The 13,078-nt window shown below is 40.8% G+C and overlaps 1 protein-coding gene across 1 annotated transcript in view; it reads right to left on the minus strand.

The window, feature by feature from the left end:
* Nucleotides 1-13,078, minus strand: part of Srpk1 (SRSF protein kinase 1) — a 61,228-nt gene that overhangs the window by 20,105 nt on the left and 28,045 nt on the right. The window contains exons 6-13 of the mRNA XM_010605401.2: nucleotides 11,972-12,059; nucleotides 10,849-10,936; nucleotides 4,979-5,085; nucleotides 4,458-4,623; nucleotides 2,915-2,940; nucleotides 2,323-2,536; nucleotides 1,536-1,946; nucleotides 1,127-1,227 (exon numbers count right to left, since the gene is read on the minus strand). Coding sequence (XP_010603703.1) covers nucleotides 1,127-1,227; nucleotides 1,536-1,946; nucleotides 2,323-2,536; nucleotides 2,915-2,940; nucleotides 4,458-4,623; nucleotides 4,979-5,085; nucleotides 10,849-10,936; nucleotides 11,972-12,059 — 1,201 coding nt within the window. The remainder of the gene's footprint in view (nucleotides 1-1,126; nucleotides 1,228-1,535; nucleotides 1,947-2,322; nucleotides 2,537-2,914; nucleotides 2,941-4,457; nucleotides 4,624-4,978; nucleotides 5,086-10,848; nucleotides 10,937-11,971; nucleotides 12,060-13,078) is intronic.

A 13,078-nucleotide genomic window follows, 5' to 3' on the forward strand; every position in this document is an offset into this window, starting at 1 on the left:
GGGAGAGAGAGGGAGAGAGGGAGAGAGGGAGAGAGGGAGAGAGAAAAGAAAGAGAGAAGAAAGAGAGAAGGAAAGGAAAGAGAAAAAGTCCACAGTAAATACTGGAAACGAGTTCCTACTGGGGCTTGGACCATTTCCAATTTACAGAGCTCTGTGAGTAGTGTCATTGATATGCAAATCATTCTACTGTAAGTTTAAAAAAACAACTCCCCAAACTTTCCTATTAGTAAAAACCAAAACTATTAATAATTTGCCAATTACAACGAAGGCTGCATTATTTAGTCTGAAGAGAAAAAATGATTTTCAGAGTTGCTAAAGCTAGAAAAACTGATGTACTCTTTTGGGAGAATGTGATATTAAACACAAAAATAGGTAACATGTAATTATTTGTAATTACATATAATTATATGTAGTTAAAAATAAGCAAGTCAGGTGCTGTGGTGCATTCCTATAATCCCAACTACTCAGCAGGCAGGCTGGGGTGGGAAGATCTTGGGTTTGAGACCGGCCTGGGCAATTCAGCAACACAAATCTCAAAGAAAAAAAGTAATATGGTATCACAGATCAAAAAGCTTAAAAAAAAAAAATCACGCAATAATTCTACATCTAGGACACATCCTAAGGATGAGAGATTCCCAAGTGCAGAGTCCCATCACAAAGAGATGTTGTGTGAGATTAAATATGTGTAGCTATGTGCAGAGATGTAAATAATCAACTGAATTTTATGTAAGTTCTTGGTGACAAAGTGTTTAGAACGCACTAAGTGAATTAAAAGGTGGTTACCATTTTTAGGTTTGACGCCAATTTTGGAAATGGGAATGGGGTGAGAGAGGACATGAACACAGGCTGGAAGCACGAAAATGAACGGATGAGGAGAGGGAAAAAATAAGATCGGCCAAAAAATGACACACTGAATCAAGGTGATGGCTAACTGGGAATTTGGGGTACACTAATTGTTCCTATTTTCACAAATGTATTTCAACTTTTTCATAATAAAAGGTTAAAAGAGAAAAAACATTCACTAGAATGTTAAACGATCTGCAGATGTTTTCTCTGGGCATAACCACGTCCAAAGCCTCACTCACGCACAGTCACTTCACGACAGGCCGAGACAGGTTCAACTTACCACCCAACAGGCATTTCCAAGGTCAGCAATCTTCACTTTGAGTTTTTCTGCATTTTTTGGCTCAAGGGGATTAACAAGAAAATTTCCAGCAGTGGATTTTCCTACAGACAACAGGTACCATCAATAAAACTGTTCAATAAATACAGAAATACCCAAAGGGTAATGAAGTCCTCCAAGATAGAGTTCTAGGTAGGGCCCCAGTCGTAAAATAAAACTTCCAAGAACACCGCAGCACCCTCGGTCTCTAGAATTTACAGCGCCTGTGCTCACCGGACCCCGTGAGGTGCTGTGCACCCATCCCTAATACATACACCTGCAAGCCATCTACAGGTCTGACACCTGCTGTCAAGTGGTATCTTGGTGCAGAGACGCATGAATGTGAGGGCTGGGGACGTCGTCTCACGGGTACCTTTGCTGTCCAGTGGTCCATTCTGTTGCTCCTCTCCACAAGGGATCTCTGCCCGAATGCTTTCCTGAAGTTGGCTGATGTCCTGTTCACTGAATGACCGGTCTCCAGCTGCAGAAGACTGGCACACCACGGAGTCGGACACTTCGGGGGCCACAGGCGTACAAGAGTCTATTTCTTGAGATGTGCTGCTGTCTCCATTTTGGGAGCTTAGGAAACTAGGTTCCTGCTTCAAATTTTGGACATCACAGTCATTAGCATTATGGAGATCCTCTTTAAGCCTCAATGTTTCTTTATTACTGTTCTCAGTAAAATTACTGACTTCAATTACTCCATTGCAATTAATTTCTGTTGCACCACCCTCTACACCACGCTCCATAAGTGTCTGATCCTGGTCAATGGAACTTGACTCTTCTAAGAAACAAACAAACAAAAAAAGATATGTGTGTGTATGTGTGAGCGAAGAGCAGGAAAATTCTCACTAGATTAAAACATTTTCTAGAGCTGACACTGAACGACATAAAACACGACTGAACATCTAAAACCTATTTATGCAAGGACAAAGATCTTCTCATCCTCACCCAATCGCTAAATTAAGTCTATGCTCCATTTTCTGAGAAAAGTGAGAAATAACATTTGAATATTTCCTGCCTACATCATGACAAGATCTGACTTCTCACAAGGACAGCCCCAGAGACGTGTTGTGTGTACAAAACCACTGTGCGATAGAACAACGATAAGCTAGTGTTAAAGTGTGCCGTCAAGCGATTTTTGTGATGTTCTATTATACCAAGTTTTTCTTGGGTCATTTTATTAGGTGGGTTCTCTCTCAAGGGTCTTTCAACAGGACTCTCTGAAGCTTCTTGCTTGTTAGGTCTCTTTTGCCCGGGGCCCGACTCTTTCTCCATTTCCTCAATTTCCTGCATTCGCTTCTCTAGTAATTCTGCCTGGCGCTTCTGCTTCTTCTTCAATTTCTTCTTCTTATTCTTTGACATTTTGTCAGCCTGGGCGGAGATTACAAACAAATAAAGCCTTCAGGTGGCTACTCCATTACTCACACTTGGAGATAACTGTTAACTTTAATTATTTCCTAATTAAATTTCACTCTTTCCCTGAATTTTTTTCATTAACTTAAAAGCTGCAGGTATTCTTATGAAACCAAGTAAGAACAAAATTCACAATAAATGTTGATTTTTCTGAGCAGTCTGTGTTTGGAGGAGGGTTTACTCTCAGACACTCAAATTTACTGGAGAAAATCACAGAAGTGCAGGAATATTCTTTCCCTTTGGTTTTCAAACACTAAACAAATTGTGACCATAACAGAAGAACCCATGCTCATAGCTCATTGACCAAAATTAAATATAGAAACACCTTATACTTACTGGTTTAGGCTGGGGAGCAGTACTGACTGAAAAGAAAAGAAGACCAAGTGAGAATCTAGCATTCAGCAGGCAGGATAACCCAAAACCTCTATCAGAATGAAAACTTTCCTGCATAGTCTACCCTGCTTTTAACCAACCTTGGTAGAAGTCACATTCTTTTTATTAAAACAAACAAACAAACTGCAAAATTTGCCAAACTTTAAATAAAAAGTTTAAGTTAAATTCTTTTCTGGGTAGCAATCGACATCCACAAAGAACGAAGTTCTCATTTTTGGTTTCTACTACTAATGTTGCTAACATCACCTATGTCCCATCCCCATGTAGTCCTTAACAGAGCCTGTGACAAGACAGCCTCCTTGTCCACACCCAGGACTCCCACAACTCTCTTACTTCCTCCCCCTCAGCATGGCTCAGCTTTTAAAAGGGAGTCTAGGCAGCACCAAGAGCCACAGCAATTTGCTACATATGTGTACAGTGCATTACAGGTAACAGTGTTGTTTAGGTCAGTGTACTGCTAACTATATCCACACTATTGCACAACAGATGTCATGAACTTTTTTATCTTGTAAAACTGAAACTATACCTATCAAAACCACCACCGTGCTTCCTCTTTCTCCAGCCTTTCTGTAATAGGAAGTCAGTTTCAAGAGGAGTACCAAGGAAGTTACTCAAATGTGATTAAACTATTAAAATTAAAACTTGTACCTCAAACAGAAGAATCATAATCATAGCAAGCATAATTTACCTCCCATTCAAAACTATATGGGGCCGGGGATTTAGCTCAGTGGTGCCACCACCTGCCTTGCAAGCACAAGGTCCTGAGTTCAATCCCCAATACAAAAAAACAAACAACAACAACAAAAAACTATATGGCACACCAGAAATTGCTTCAACATAAAAGTTAATCTCATTAACTCCTGAAAGAGGCAAAATGTTGCCTACCTAATAATATCACTCGGCCAAAGACTGCCAGAGTGAAGTGAGGATTCCTATCAGCTCTGACTATTCCAGTGCTAAACCCAAGTTCCTAACACTGATGTTATCTCGTCCCTATGCGGATGAATAATCTGTAAGCCAGCAGATGTGATCACGGTAAGAGATAAACACATCAAAAATGGTCATCAAATTAAAGGAAAAAATCTGTAAACAAATCACTCATTTTTATTTATTTTTGACACAGGGTCCTGCTATGTAGTTCAGGGTGTCCTTGAACTATGTAGCCTAGGCTGGCCTCAAACTCAATAGCAATCCTCCTGCCTCAGCCTCTGAAGGGCTGAGAGTACAAGTGCACGCCATCACGCCTGGCACAAATCACTATTCTAGTATACAGTACAAGATATCTATACCTAAAGGACACTGCAGTCTCTAGTCTTCTTCCCAAAGGTAACAATAATGAGGGTAAAGTCTCTTGAAGGCTGACACTATTTTTAAATATTTTATAGCTAAATGACTGGGTAGTGTTTAATTCCCTAGTGATAGAATGAAAGAAACTTCTCTTAACTTCTAACGAGACCAAAGCACTCCGCTCCACGCCCCGACATACCTGCAGACCCGGAAGGCGGAGGAGCTCCAGATCGCTGCCACTCTGTTGCTTCTGCTGCCAGTCTCCGGATGTATTGCTCATTCACTGACAACAAGATGTTTTCTGGCTTAATGTCAGTGTGGATGATACGGCACTTGGTGTGTAAATAATCCAGACCCTGTAACACCTGAATGGGTGGATTAGTCGACTTACAAACACAAAATACAAGTATTTCTGGGGAAGAAATCACAATGTGACATATTTCAGAAGTAAAAAAATGAAAAGCACAAAGAAACTTTCTTGGCAAGATTAATGATAAGCTTCCAAGGGTCCCAAAACTAATGCTATTTGGAGATGCGCCTCAGACAGCCCCCCCAATAATTATTACAGGATATATAATCTAGGGAGGTTATTACACTGAAACATTTTAAAACAGAATACATAAAATAAACCGTATGGGTTGAATAAAATTCTACTGGAAACAGGAAATGCCTGAGCCTTTAATATTAAAATATCACTCCACAGCAAAGATAGATACATACTTGTTGAATAATTTTTTTGACACAAGGCAGTGGAAGCCCCTGATAGTTGGACTTGATGATCCACTTGAGCAGATGATGCCCCAGAACTTCAAACACCATGCAGATATCTGGAGTTCATTAAGGAAGAAGAAAAGGAACTCAAGAGAAAAGAGAGGCAGAATGAGATGTGGATTCCAAATCAATGGAAAATATGTAGCTGTTAATATTCAGAAATTTTCAGATCTAAAGCTGTACATAATGAAAGCATCCATGAAACAGAAAATTATGTGTGGGAGCTGGTTTACTAAAAAAAATTGTACACACTAAACAGTGGTAAAAAGAAATAAATCTACACATGCAAACAGTGAAAGCACTAGGCTTGAGCTGGTGACTGATCCAGGCTAAGAAACTGCTTTCCTCACGCCCATGGAAGCAACTTCCACACTCAGTCTCCAAGTAGGAAAAAACACATTCTTCCTTGGCAGGAGAAGACAAGGCACAAAATTTAACATCTCCCCCTTTTCTACGGTACAGGGATAGAATCTGGCCTTCTGCATGCCACTGAGCTGCACTCCTAGTACCCCCCCCTTTCTATGGTACAGGGATAGAATCTGGCCTTCTGCATGCCACTGAGCTGCACTCCTAGTCCCCAACATTTTTTAAAAATAGGAAACTGATTTGCTTTATGCTCTGTAGTTTACAAAAGCAATCTTATCCCCCTTTTCTACGGTACAGGGATAGAATCTGGCCTTCTGCATGCCACTGAGCTGCACTCCTAGTCACCAACATTTTTTAAAAATAGGAAACTGATTTGCTTTATGCTCTGTAGTTTACAAAAGCAATCTTCATCCTTGTGCTGCCACGTGTTCTCTTTATGCCTAAACATCTGATCACAGACCGCACCGCACTGCAGCTGGAAGACTTCGAGCGTGCAGCAATGTTAGTAGTTCTGCTGATAACTTCCACGCCAGAAGCTTCTTCATGTACGGGAACACATGTACTTGGCACATGTATGTGCCAAGACATACATGATGACCTACTGCCCAGATTTTTGTTTTAAATATTACATCCATCACCAAACAAAAGCCTGAGCTCCTCAGGAAAATGGCCATACCCAAGGCTACTAGACAGGGTTATGCTTGGAAGACCTTGCTACGCCAGCAAATAAGGACACAAGTCAGGAAGAACAGGACCCATCTTGAAGAGGAGGCCACTGGCCAAATGGAGAGCATTTTAAAGAGTAAAGTTATGAGTTTATATACTCATTAAAACTAGAATGATTCCATACTGATGCTCATGGTAAGTGTGAGGGAGGCAGAAGAGAAACGCCTTCTTTAGAGAAGAAAGCTCAGTATGATGGCAAAAATCACTGTGGCAATAATAACTGAATCAATAAATTCTAAAACTACTGTGTGAAAAACTGTTGGGGAAAAGGATTGTTACAGTGTCAAAATATCACTTCAGGGCCAGGGATGCAGCTCAACGCAGCACCGCCTGCCTCTCAAGCGCAAGGACCGGAGTTCAACTCCCAGTACCAAAAAAGGAAAGAAAAGAAAACATCACTTCACAGATTGCAAAAGAAATAAAACAAAGAAAAAAGAAAAAAAAATGTGGGTGTCATAAAAGGAATTTTTCCAAATTATATTAATACGTCATGAAGAATCAAAATTATCAGGTACCATTTCAAACTCACTGGAAGACTAAAATAAAGAAGATTAACATTATGACTGTGGATGAGAATATGGAGTAATTAAACCCTCATACTATGCAAATGGGAATGTAAGATGGTACAATCACTTTGGAGAACTGACAATTTCTTAAATATAAATCTAGAAACTTCTGCATTAGCCAAGAAAATGGGGACTACATTCATTCTCTCTGTTGAAAAAAGAGCACAAAACAAACACAACAGGGCTGGGGATTTAGCTCAGTGGCACCACGTCTGCCTCGCAAGCGTTAAGGTCCTGAATTTAATCCCCAGTACCAAACAATGGCAACAACATACAACACACACAGGGGGCCAGGGATTTAGCTCAGTGGTTCCACCGCCTGCCTCATAACACACACACAATACATAAAAGACCCTGGGGATCAGGCCACAAGGGCTGTGGTCCCTGAAAACATAAAACAAATCAATGAGCTGAACCGTAAGACTACCCCATCTTACTGCCTTGAGACTTTCCAGGCAGGCTCTATGAGTTGGACAGGAAGGAGCAGAGTTGGGGTAGAACCAAGGCAGCCATAGCTCATAAAGCAAGGTACTGATGAGGGGAAAGCTATAGAAAGAAATAAGGAGTGCTGTTCCAGGCCTGTAATACTAGCACTCTGGGAGGCTGAGGCAAGAGGATCATAAATCCAAGCCCCACCTGAGCAACTTAGTGACTCAGTAAGACTCTATCTGAAAAAAAAAAAAAAAAAAAAAAAAAAAAAAAAAAAAAAAAAGTCTAAGGTTATAGCTCTGTGCAAAGGCTGGATTCAATAACATATCTAAGACTGGCTACAGAATATCAGGAAGTTTAGACAAAAATAAGACTAGTTGTAAGTTGATGACTTGTGAAATGGATTTGTGGTGATTCAATACATTTTCAATGGTTTTGTTTATACTGATGTATTGAACCCAAGGGCCTTTGCACTAAGCTAGAGCTCCAGGACTTTGTATGTTTTGAAAGTTTTGACACAGGGTCTTGCCGAATGGTTGCCCAGAATGGGCATGAACTTGTGACCCTTCTGCCTCAGCTTCTTATAGTGCTTGGATAATTGGCATGTGACATCACATCTGGCTCTATTCTACTTTTTTATGTTTGAAGTTTACCAGAATAAGTTTTTATGTGTGCGTGTGTGTGCGTGTGTGTGGTTTTTTGAGGCAGGGTCTCACTGTATAGTCGAGACTAACCTGGAAGTCACTATGTAGCCCAGGCTGGTCCTGAACTCAGCAGTCCTCCTGCCTCAGCTTCCTGAGTGCTGGGATTATAGGCGTGCACCACCATGCCTGGCCTCACAAAAAGTTTTTTGTTTTTTTTTGGTACTGGGGATTGAACTTGGGTCCTTGTGCTTGTGAGGCAAGGAGCAGAACCACTGGGCTAAATCCCCAGCCCAGAAAAAGTTTTTTAAAAAAGCAGACTGCTTTAAAAAAGTAAATATAAAATAGAATTTCAAGCTATTCTCTTTTGTAGTTTCTACCTTAACTTTCATTTGTTGAGAAGCACTACAATTTGACAAACATCTAGTTTGGAAGCAGTGATATAAAATGACATTTAATAGCTTAAAAATAAAAAAGATCTCAATAGACTATCAATCAATTAGTTATAGAATGAAATAGTGTGGGGTCAAAGAACACTGGCAAGAGTCAGGAGAAAGAGTAATACTTAAAATTAACACATCAAAAAAATCTAAAGGAAATGGTATAAAGAAAAAAAGGGCTAAAAATATTAGTAAGTAAAGGCCATATTTAGGATACATTTCACACAAGAGGAGCTCACAAAAGAGGAAAGGGCAATAGTAAAGAATGTGTCGGGACACCCGAGCCGTGAAGACAGCGATGAGGACTCCCTGGCAAACGTGATGCAGAGACCAGGCGTCCCGTCCTCTCTTCCCTCAGCCCCCACGGAAGTGGAGTGAACCAGGTTAATACCGAAGTCTGCTTTAGATTTTAATCAGAAAGAACAGTGATCTGGAGCAAAAGCAATTATGCCCAGAAACAGCAAGAGCAGATGCGCAGTCCCAGTGTGGGTGTGTTGTGCCCTGAGGTAAGCAGCACAACCTGCTGAACCTTAACCCAGCACTGAGGAACGCATGGCCCTTTCAATCTCAACGCAGCAGACAAAGCAGGAGCCCTGACAGTTGGGAGACGCATAGCAGGAACAGCAGAGTAAAGGGCTAAGGACAAGGCAAGAAAATAATTCAAAGGGGACTCAATGGACATAAACCACCTAGCAGTGTTTCAGGCACTTGAAATTCAAACCTTCTCAGTCAATGGTTAAAATAAAGTGTTCTTGCTTAGGGCCAAAAGTGCTCATTTGGCACAATGACAAACATTACAAATAGAATTAAACAGACAGGATCTAACAGCTACCACGACATTCTGTGTACGCTTTTCTTGTTTAGCTGCACATGCGCACACACACACAGAGTAAATAATCTAAGAAGTGCCCAAAACTGGTAAAAGACACACTGTTTTAAGATGGATGCCATAATTTTCCTTAGCAATCTGGAGATTATGATTTTTATTTCCATAAGGAAATGACTTAGAATTTCAGAATAAGTCTTTTCACATTTACAACCTATTTCCTTTCCTTTTTTTTTTTCTTCCAGCTTTGAGTTTATTGGTACATTTTAGGGATACAGTACAGTTACATTCATTGTTGGGATGTTGTACCTCTACACGATCCTTTCCTTTCTTATACTTTCTTTCTGTTTCTGTCAGATTTCTTCCATGGTCTGTTCTTCCTGGAATGACAGTCACTTGTGCCCTATTCTCTGGGGCACGGCCGGGGGCAGGGGCTCAATGGTAATTGAGAATGTGTGCCCAGAGAAGCCAAGCAGGAATGCACAGTAGGATGATCTATGAAACGTCTTTCTTAGATTGTCCCATCTAAGTCAGATACTTCATTTCAGCTTTTACTATGAAAGGCTCACAGGCCTTTACGAACATGCCTGTTGTGGTAACCTTTCAAGTATCCGCGCAGAACACCAAGAGTCAACTTGTGGGCTGGGGATTTAGCTCAGTGGTTCCACTGCCTGTCTCATAAGCATGAGGACCTGAGTTAGATCCCTGGTACCAAAAAAAAAATTAAAAATTAAAATAATAAATAAAAATTCAGGTTAAAAATATAAAATAAATCAGTTTTTTCATTATGATAGAATGTGAACAATAATATTTGAATTCTAAACATAACCTGCACTGACAAGCTTCTTCAATACAAAGGCCTGGTGAATACACAATAATAACAAAAAAAGTACTAATTGGTAAAGCTCATAGAATCTTTTTTATTTAGTAGTAGCTATTTTCTGAAAGAGTTTCTTTTGATTTTGCTTTAATTCACCTGAAAAGGGAAGGATGGGAAACAAAAAGCAGTATCTTGAAAAAGCACACCGCACAAAATTCAGATCTGGATTCAAAAGTGCACAACAAAAGGTACAACTGTGATGTCCGGCCAGGAATGTAGCTCAGCGGTGCTGCATCTGCCTGGCAAGCACAAGGTCCCGAGTCTGCTCCCCGGTACCAAGGGGGAAAAAGGGCAATCGTGACGCCCACCTGAACAGAGGAGGAACACCCCGGATTCCTGGAGCAGGCTCTGGGCGTGTCTGTGGACGACCCACACACATGGAGGACCGAGACTGAGGAGGGAAGACTCGGCCTGGATTGGGTGGCATCAACCACAGGCTTGCGGCCCCACCAAATAAGAAGTAAAAGCAGCCTTCCATTTCGCTCCCTTGTTGCCTTTGGACACCGGATCCTTACGCCTTCCCACGCAGACCTCTGGGTGTTCCGATACAGAACCCCCCAGGCTGTGCTGAGCTCCGGGCTTCTGACTTGGGCTGCTGCACCCAGATGGCCGTTCTGCGTGCTCCCCCCCCACTCTATGGGCCCACTGTAGGTCCCCTTCCGAAATCCTTCACACAGCATGTGTGCGTGTGTTTGTATTAAGTCTGACCCACTAACAAATTCTGACTGATGCAGAGGTAGTTTTACCACAGTTTACAGAGGAAAAATATCAGTCTTATTTGTACAACTCCACTTCCTTTCCCTGGAATGTTATTTCATGAAGAAAAAGTTTTGAAAGACCGGGGACATACAGCTCAGTGGCACTGCACCTGCCTTGCAAGTGAAAGGTCCTGGGTTTGATCCCCAGTACCTACCCCCCAAAAAGAATCAGTTTTGAAAAGGATACGTGTTCCATTAACTCCTGATATTTTAAAGTCATCCAGTAGCTGAACAACCATTTCTCTATTTGGATCATTGGGGTCTGAATTGCGAACCTGTCAAGAAGAGAGAGAATTTGGCAAAAGGGAAAGCATGGAAATAAGCCAAACGTTAAGGGAAGACACCAGGTAGTAAACTAACTCCAAGAAAGAGCTTCTAAAAATCTATATAATGGATTTCTCATTTAAGCTACTCACAGTGTGGCTTAGGAATTAACTGCTGGTTACCAAGCTATCAGGACTAAGGCACTTTCACAGGATGCAGATCTGTCACAATACTAACCACACTGTTTAGTGAGTTGACTTTTTTTTTTTTTAAATAGGAAAACTCTCAGTGAAAGCGGCAGTCTATGTTGATTTACTTTGGGGCACGTGCTCCTTTGCCACAAACTGAACTTTGAAAGGCACTGCCTCAGAGATTTCCCGATACAACACGTTTGTTCCATGACCAGTGACTGAAGAGCAGCAGGAATGAACTGGGGCACAGCTGGACCTAAATGCAGGTTTCCTACTCTTGGGTTTAAGCTCCTCCTACTGTGCTGACACCTTAATTTATAACAAAACTGAAATAAACATCCTGACAGAATTTACCTAAGTTGTCAAGTATAAATGGAATCAATGAAGACAGCATTTATTTTTGTTGTGTTTAATAACCTATTTTAGTTTTTTGGGGCGGGTACCAGGGATCAAACTCAGGACCTTGAGCTTGCGAGGCAGGCACAGTGCCACTGATCTAAATCCCTGGCTTCTATAACCTATTTTAAAACAAAGTAAAGCTATAAATTAATTTACACAATTTCCCTCTTAACCACAGTGGGTTACCTGACACACAAAACACTCCTGACAATGGTTTTTGCTTGCTTGACAATTCTTTGGCGTGTCAGTGTGCATAGAGAGAATTCTAATTACACCGAGGCCCACCAATTCCCCACCACACGCTTGTGGAAGTATCTTCCTCTACACCTTCCTATGGATACTAGAACTTTACAGTAGATGCAGTAAAAATTTACCCATGCTAAAGAATCTACTGGATGCTACATCTAATGAAACTACACAACTCTCTCGAGCTCACACACACATTGTAACACTCACTGATTTCAGCAGCCGGATTTCATCTAGTGCTGTTTCAGTATAATGTTCGGCACTTTTAACTACTTTCATTGCCACAAACTTCTTTCCCCTAAAAAACAAACAGAGGCAATTAAGACTAAATGCCCAACCCATATATGTGAAGCTAAGAGCTGGTTTTAACAGGCAGATGGTAAGCAAATATATAAATATAGTACTGATTTCATGTTTCCCTGTAGTCAAACTTTTTATGCAATCCCTTGTAACTGTTAACTGGCACAGCTGGCCAGATTTAATTGACAGGAAGAAAAAAAATCTGTTCTCAGATAAGCTCGGTCATTGAAACATTTCTCTAAATAAAATCTACCTTTCGAACTGGGAAGTTAGTTGACAGATAGACGGCTTGCCTAGCAGGAGCCAGGACCTGGATCTGCTTCCCAGCACCACAGAACAAAACAACTAAAACTCCTCCTCGGAGTATCTCCTGGAATCCCAATACTAAGAAAGGGGATGAATACGGGAAAAAATACTACTACATCAAAAATATGCTGTATATATCTACATAATAAAGGACACAAGGTGAAAAGCTACTTATTCTGTAAGAAGGCTGAAGACATACTCAGGTGAAAACAAGCAATAAGTCATATAAATTAAACGATAATACAGGAAGTGCACAGATGGCAGTTACTGTTCCATCGAAGACAGATGTTACACAAATACTTGATGTTAAAGAGGTGTTTTGTGGGGTGGATAGCAGGGATCGAACTCGGGACCTGGTGCTTGCGAGGCAGGCGGTGACCCCGCTGAGCTAAATCCCCAGTCCTTAAAGAGGTATTTTTATTGCCTGTAATTTTTATGCAGAGAAAATTTTAGACTGCATGACTGAGCAAATCTGTTACAAAAATAAATAATTTCATACTGGTTTAACAATATGTAGAAATTTAACTCTATCTTCAGTAAGAAGGTGACTGATCAATTTACATAACACTGACCATCTGTAAAGCTTTGAATGTGAGTTCTAAGTGCTTGGTTGATACTAATTTCATCAATATTTTGCTTCTAAGACCTCTAAGGTGGAGAGGCAGATATATATCTAGACATAGACATACATATGTAATTTTCATATATCTG

The sequence above is a fragment of the Fukomys damarensis genome, unplaced genomic scaffold (assembly GCF_012274545.1).
Source record: "Fukomys damarensis isolate Sample0158 unplaced genomic scaffold, DMR_v1.0_HiC HiC_scaffold_20, whole genome shotgun sequence".
Taxonomy (NCBI): Eukaryota; Metazoa; Chordata; class Mammalia; order Rodentia; family Bathyergidae; genus Fukomys; species Fukomys damarensis.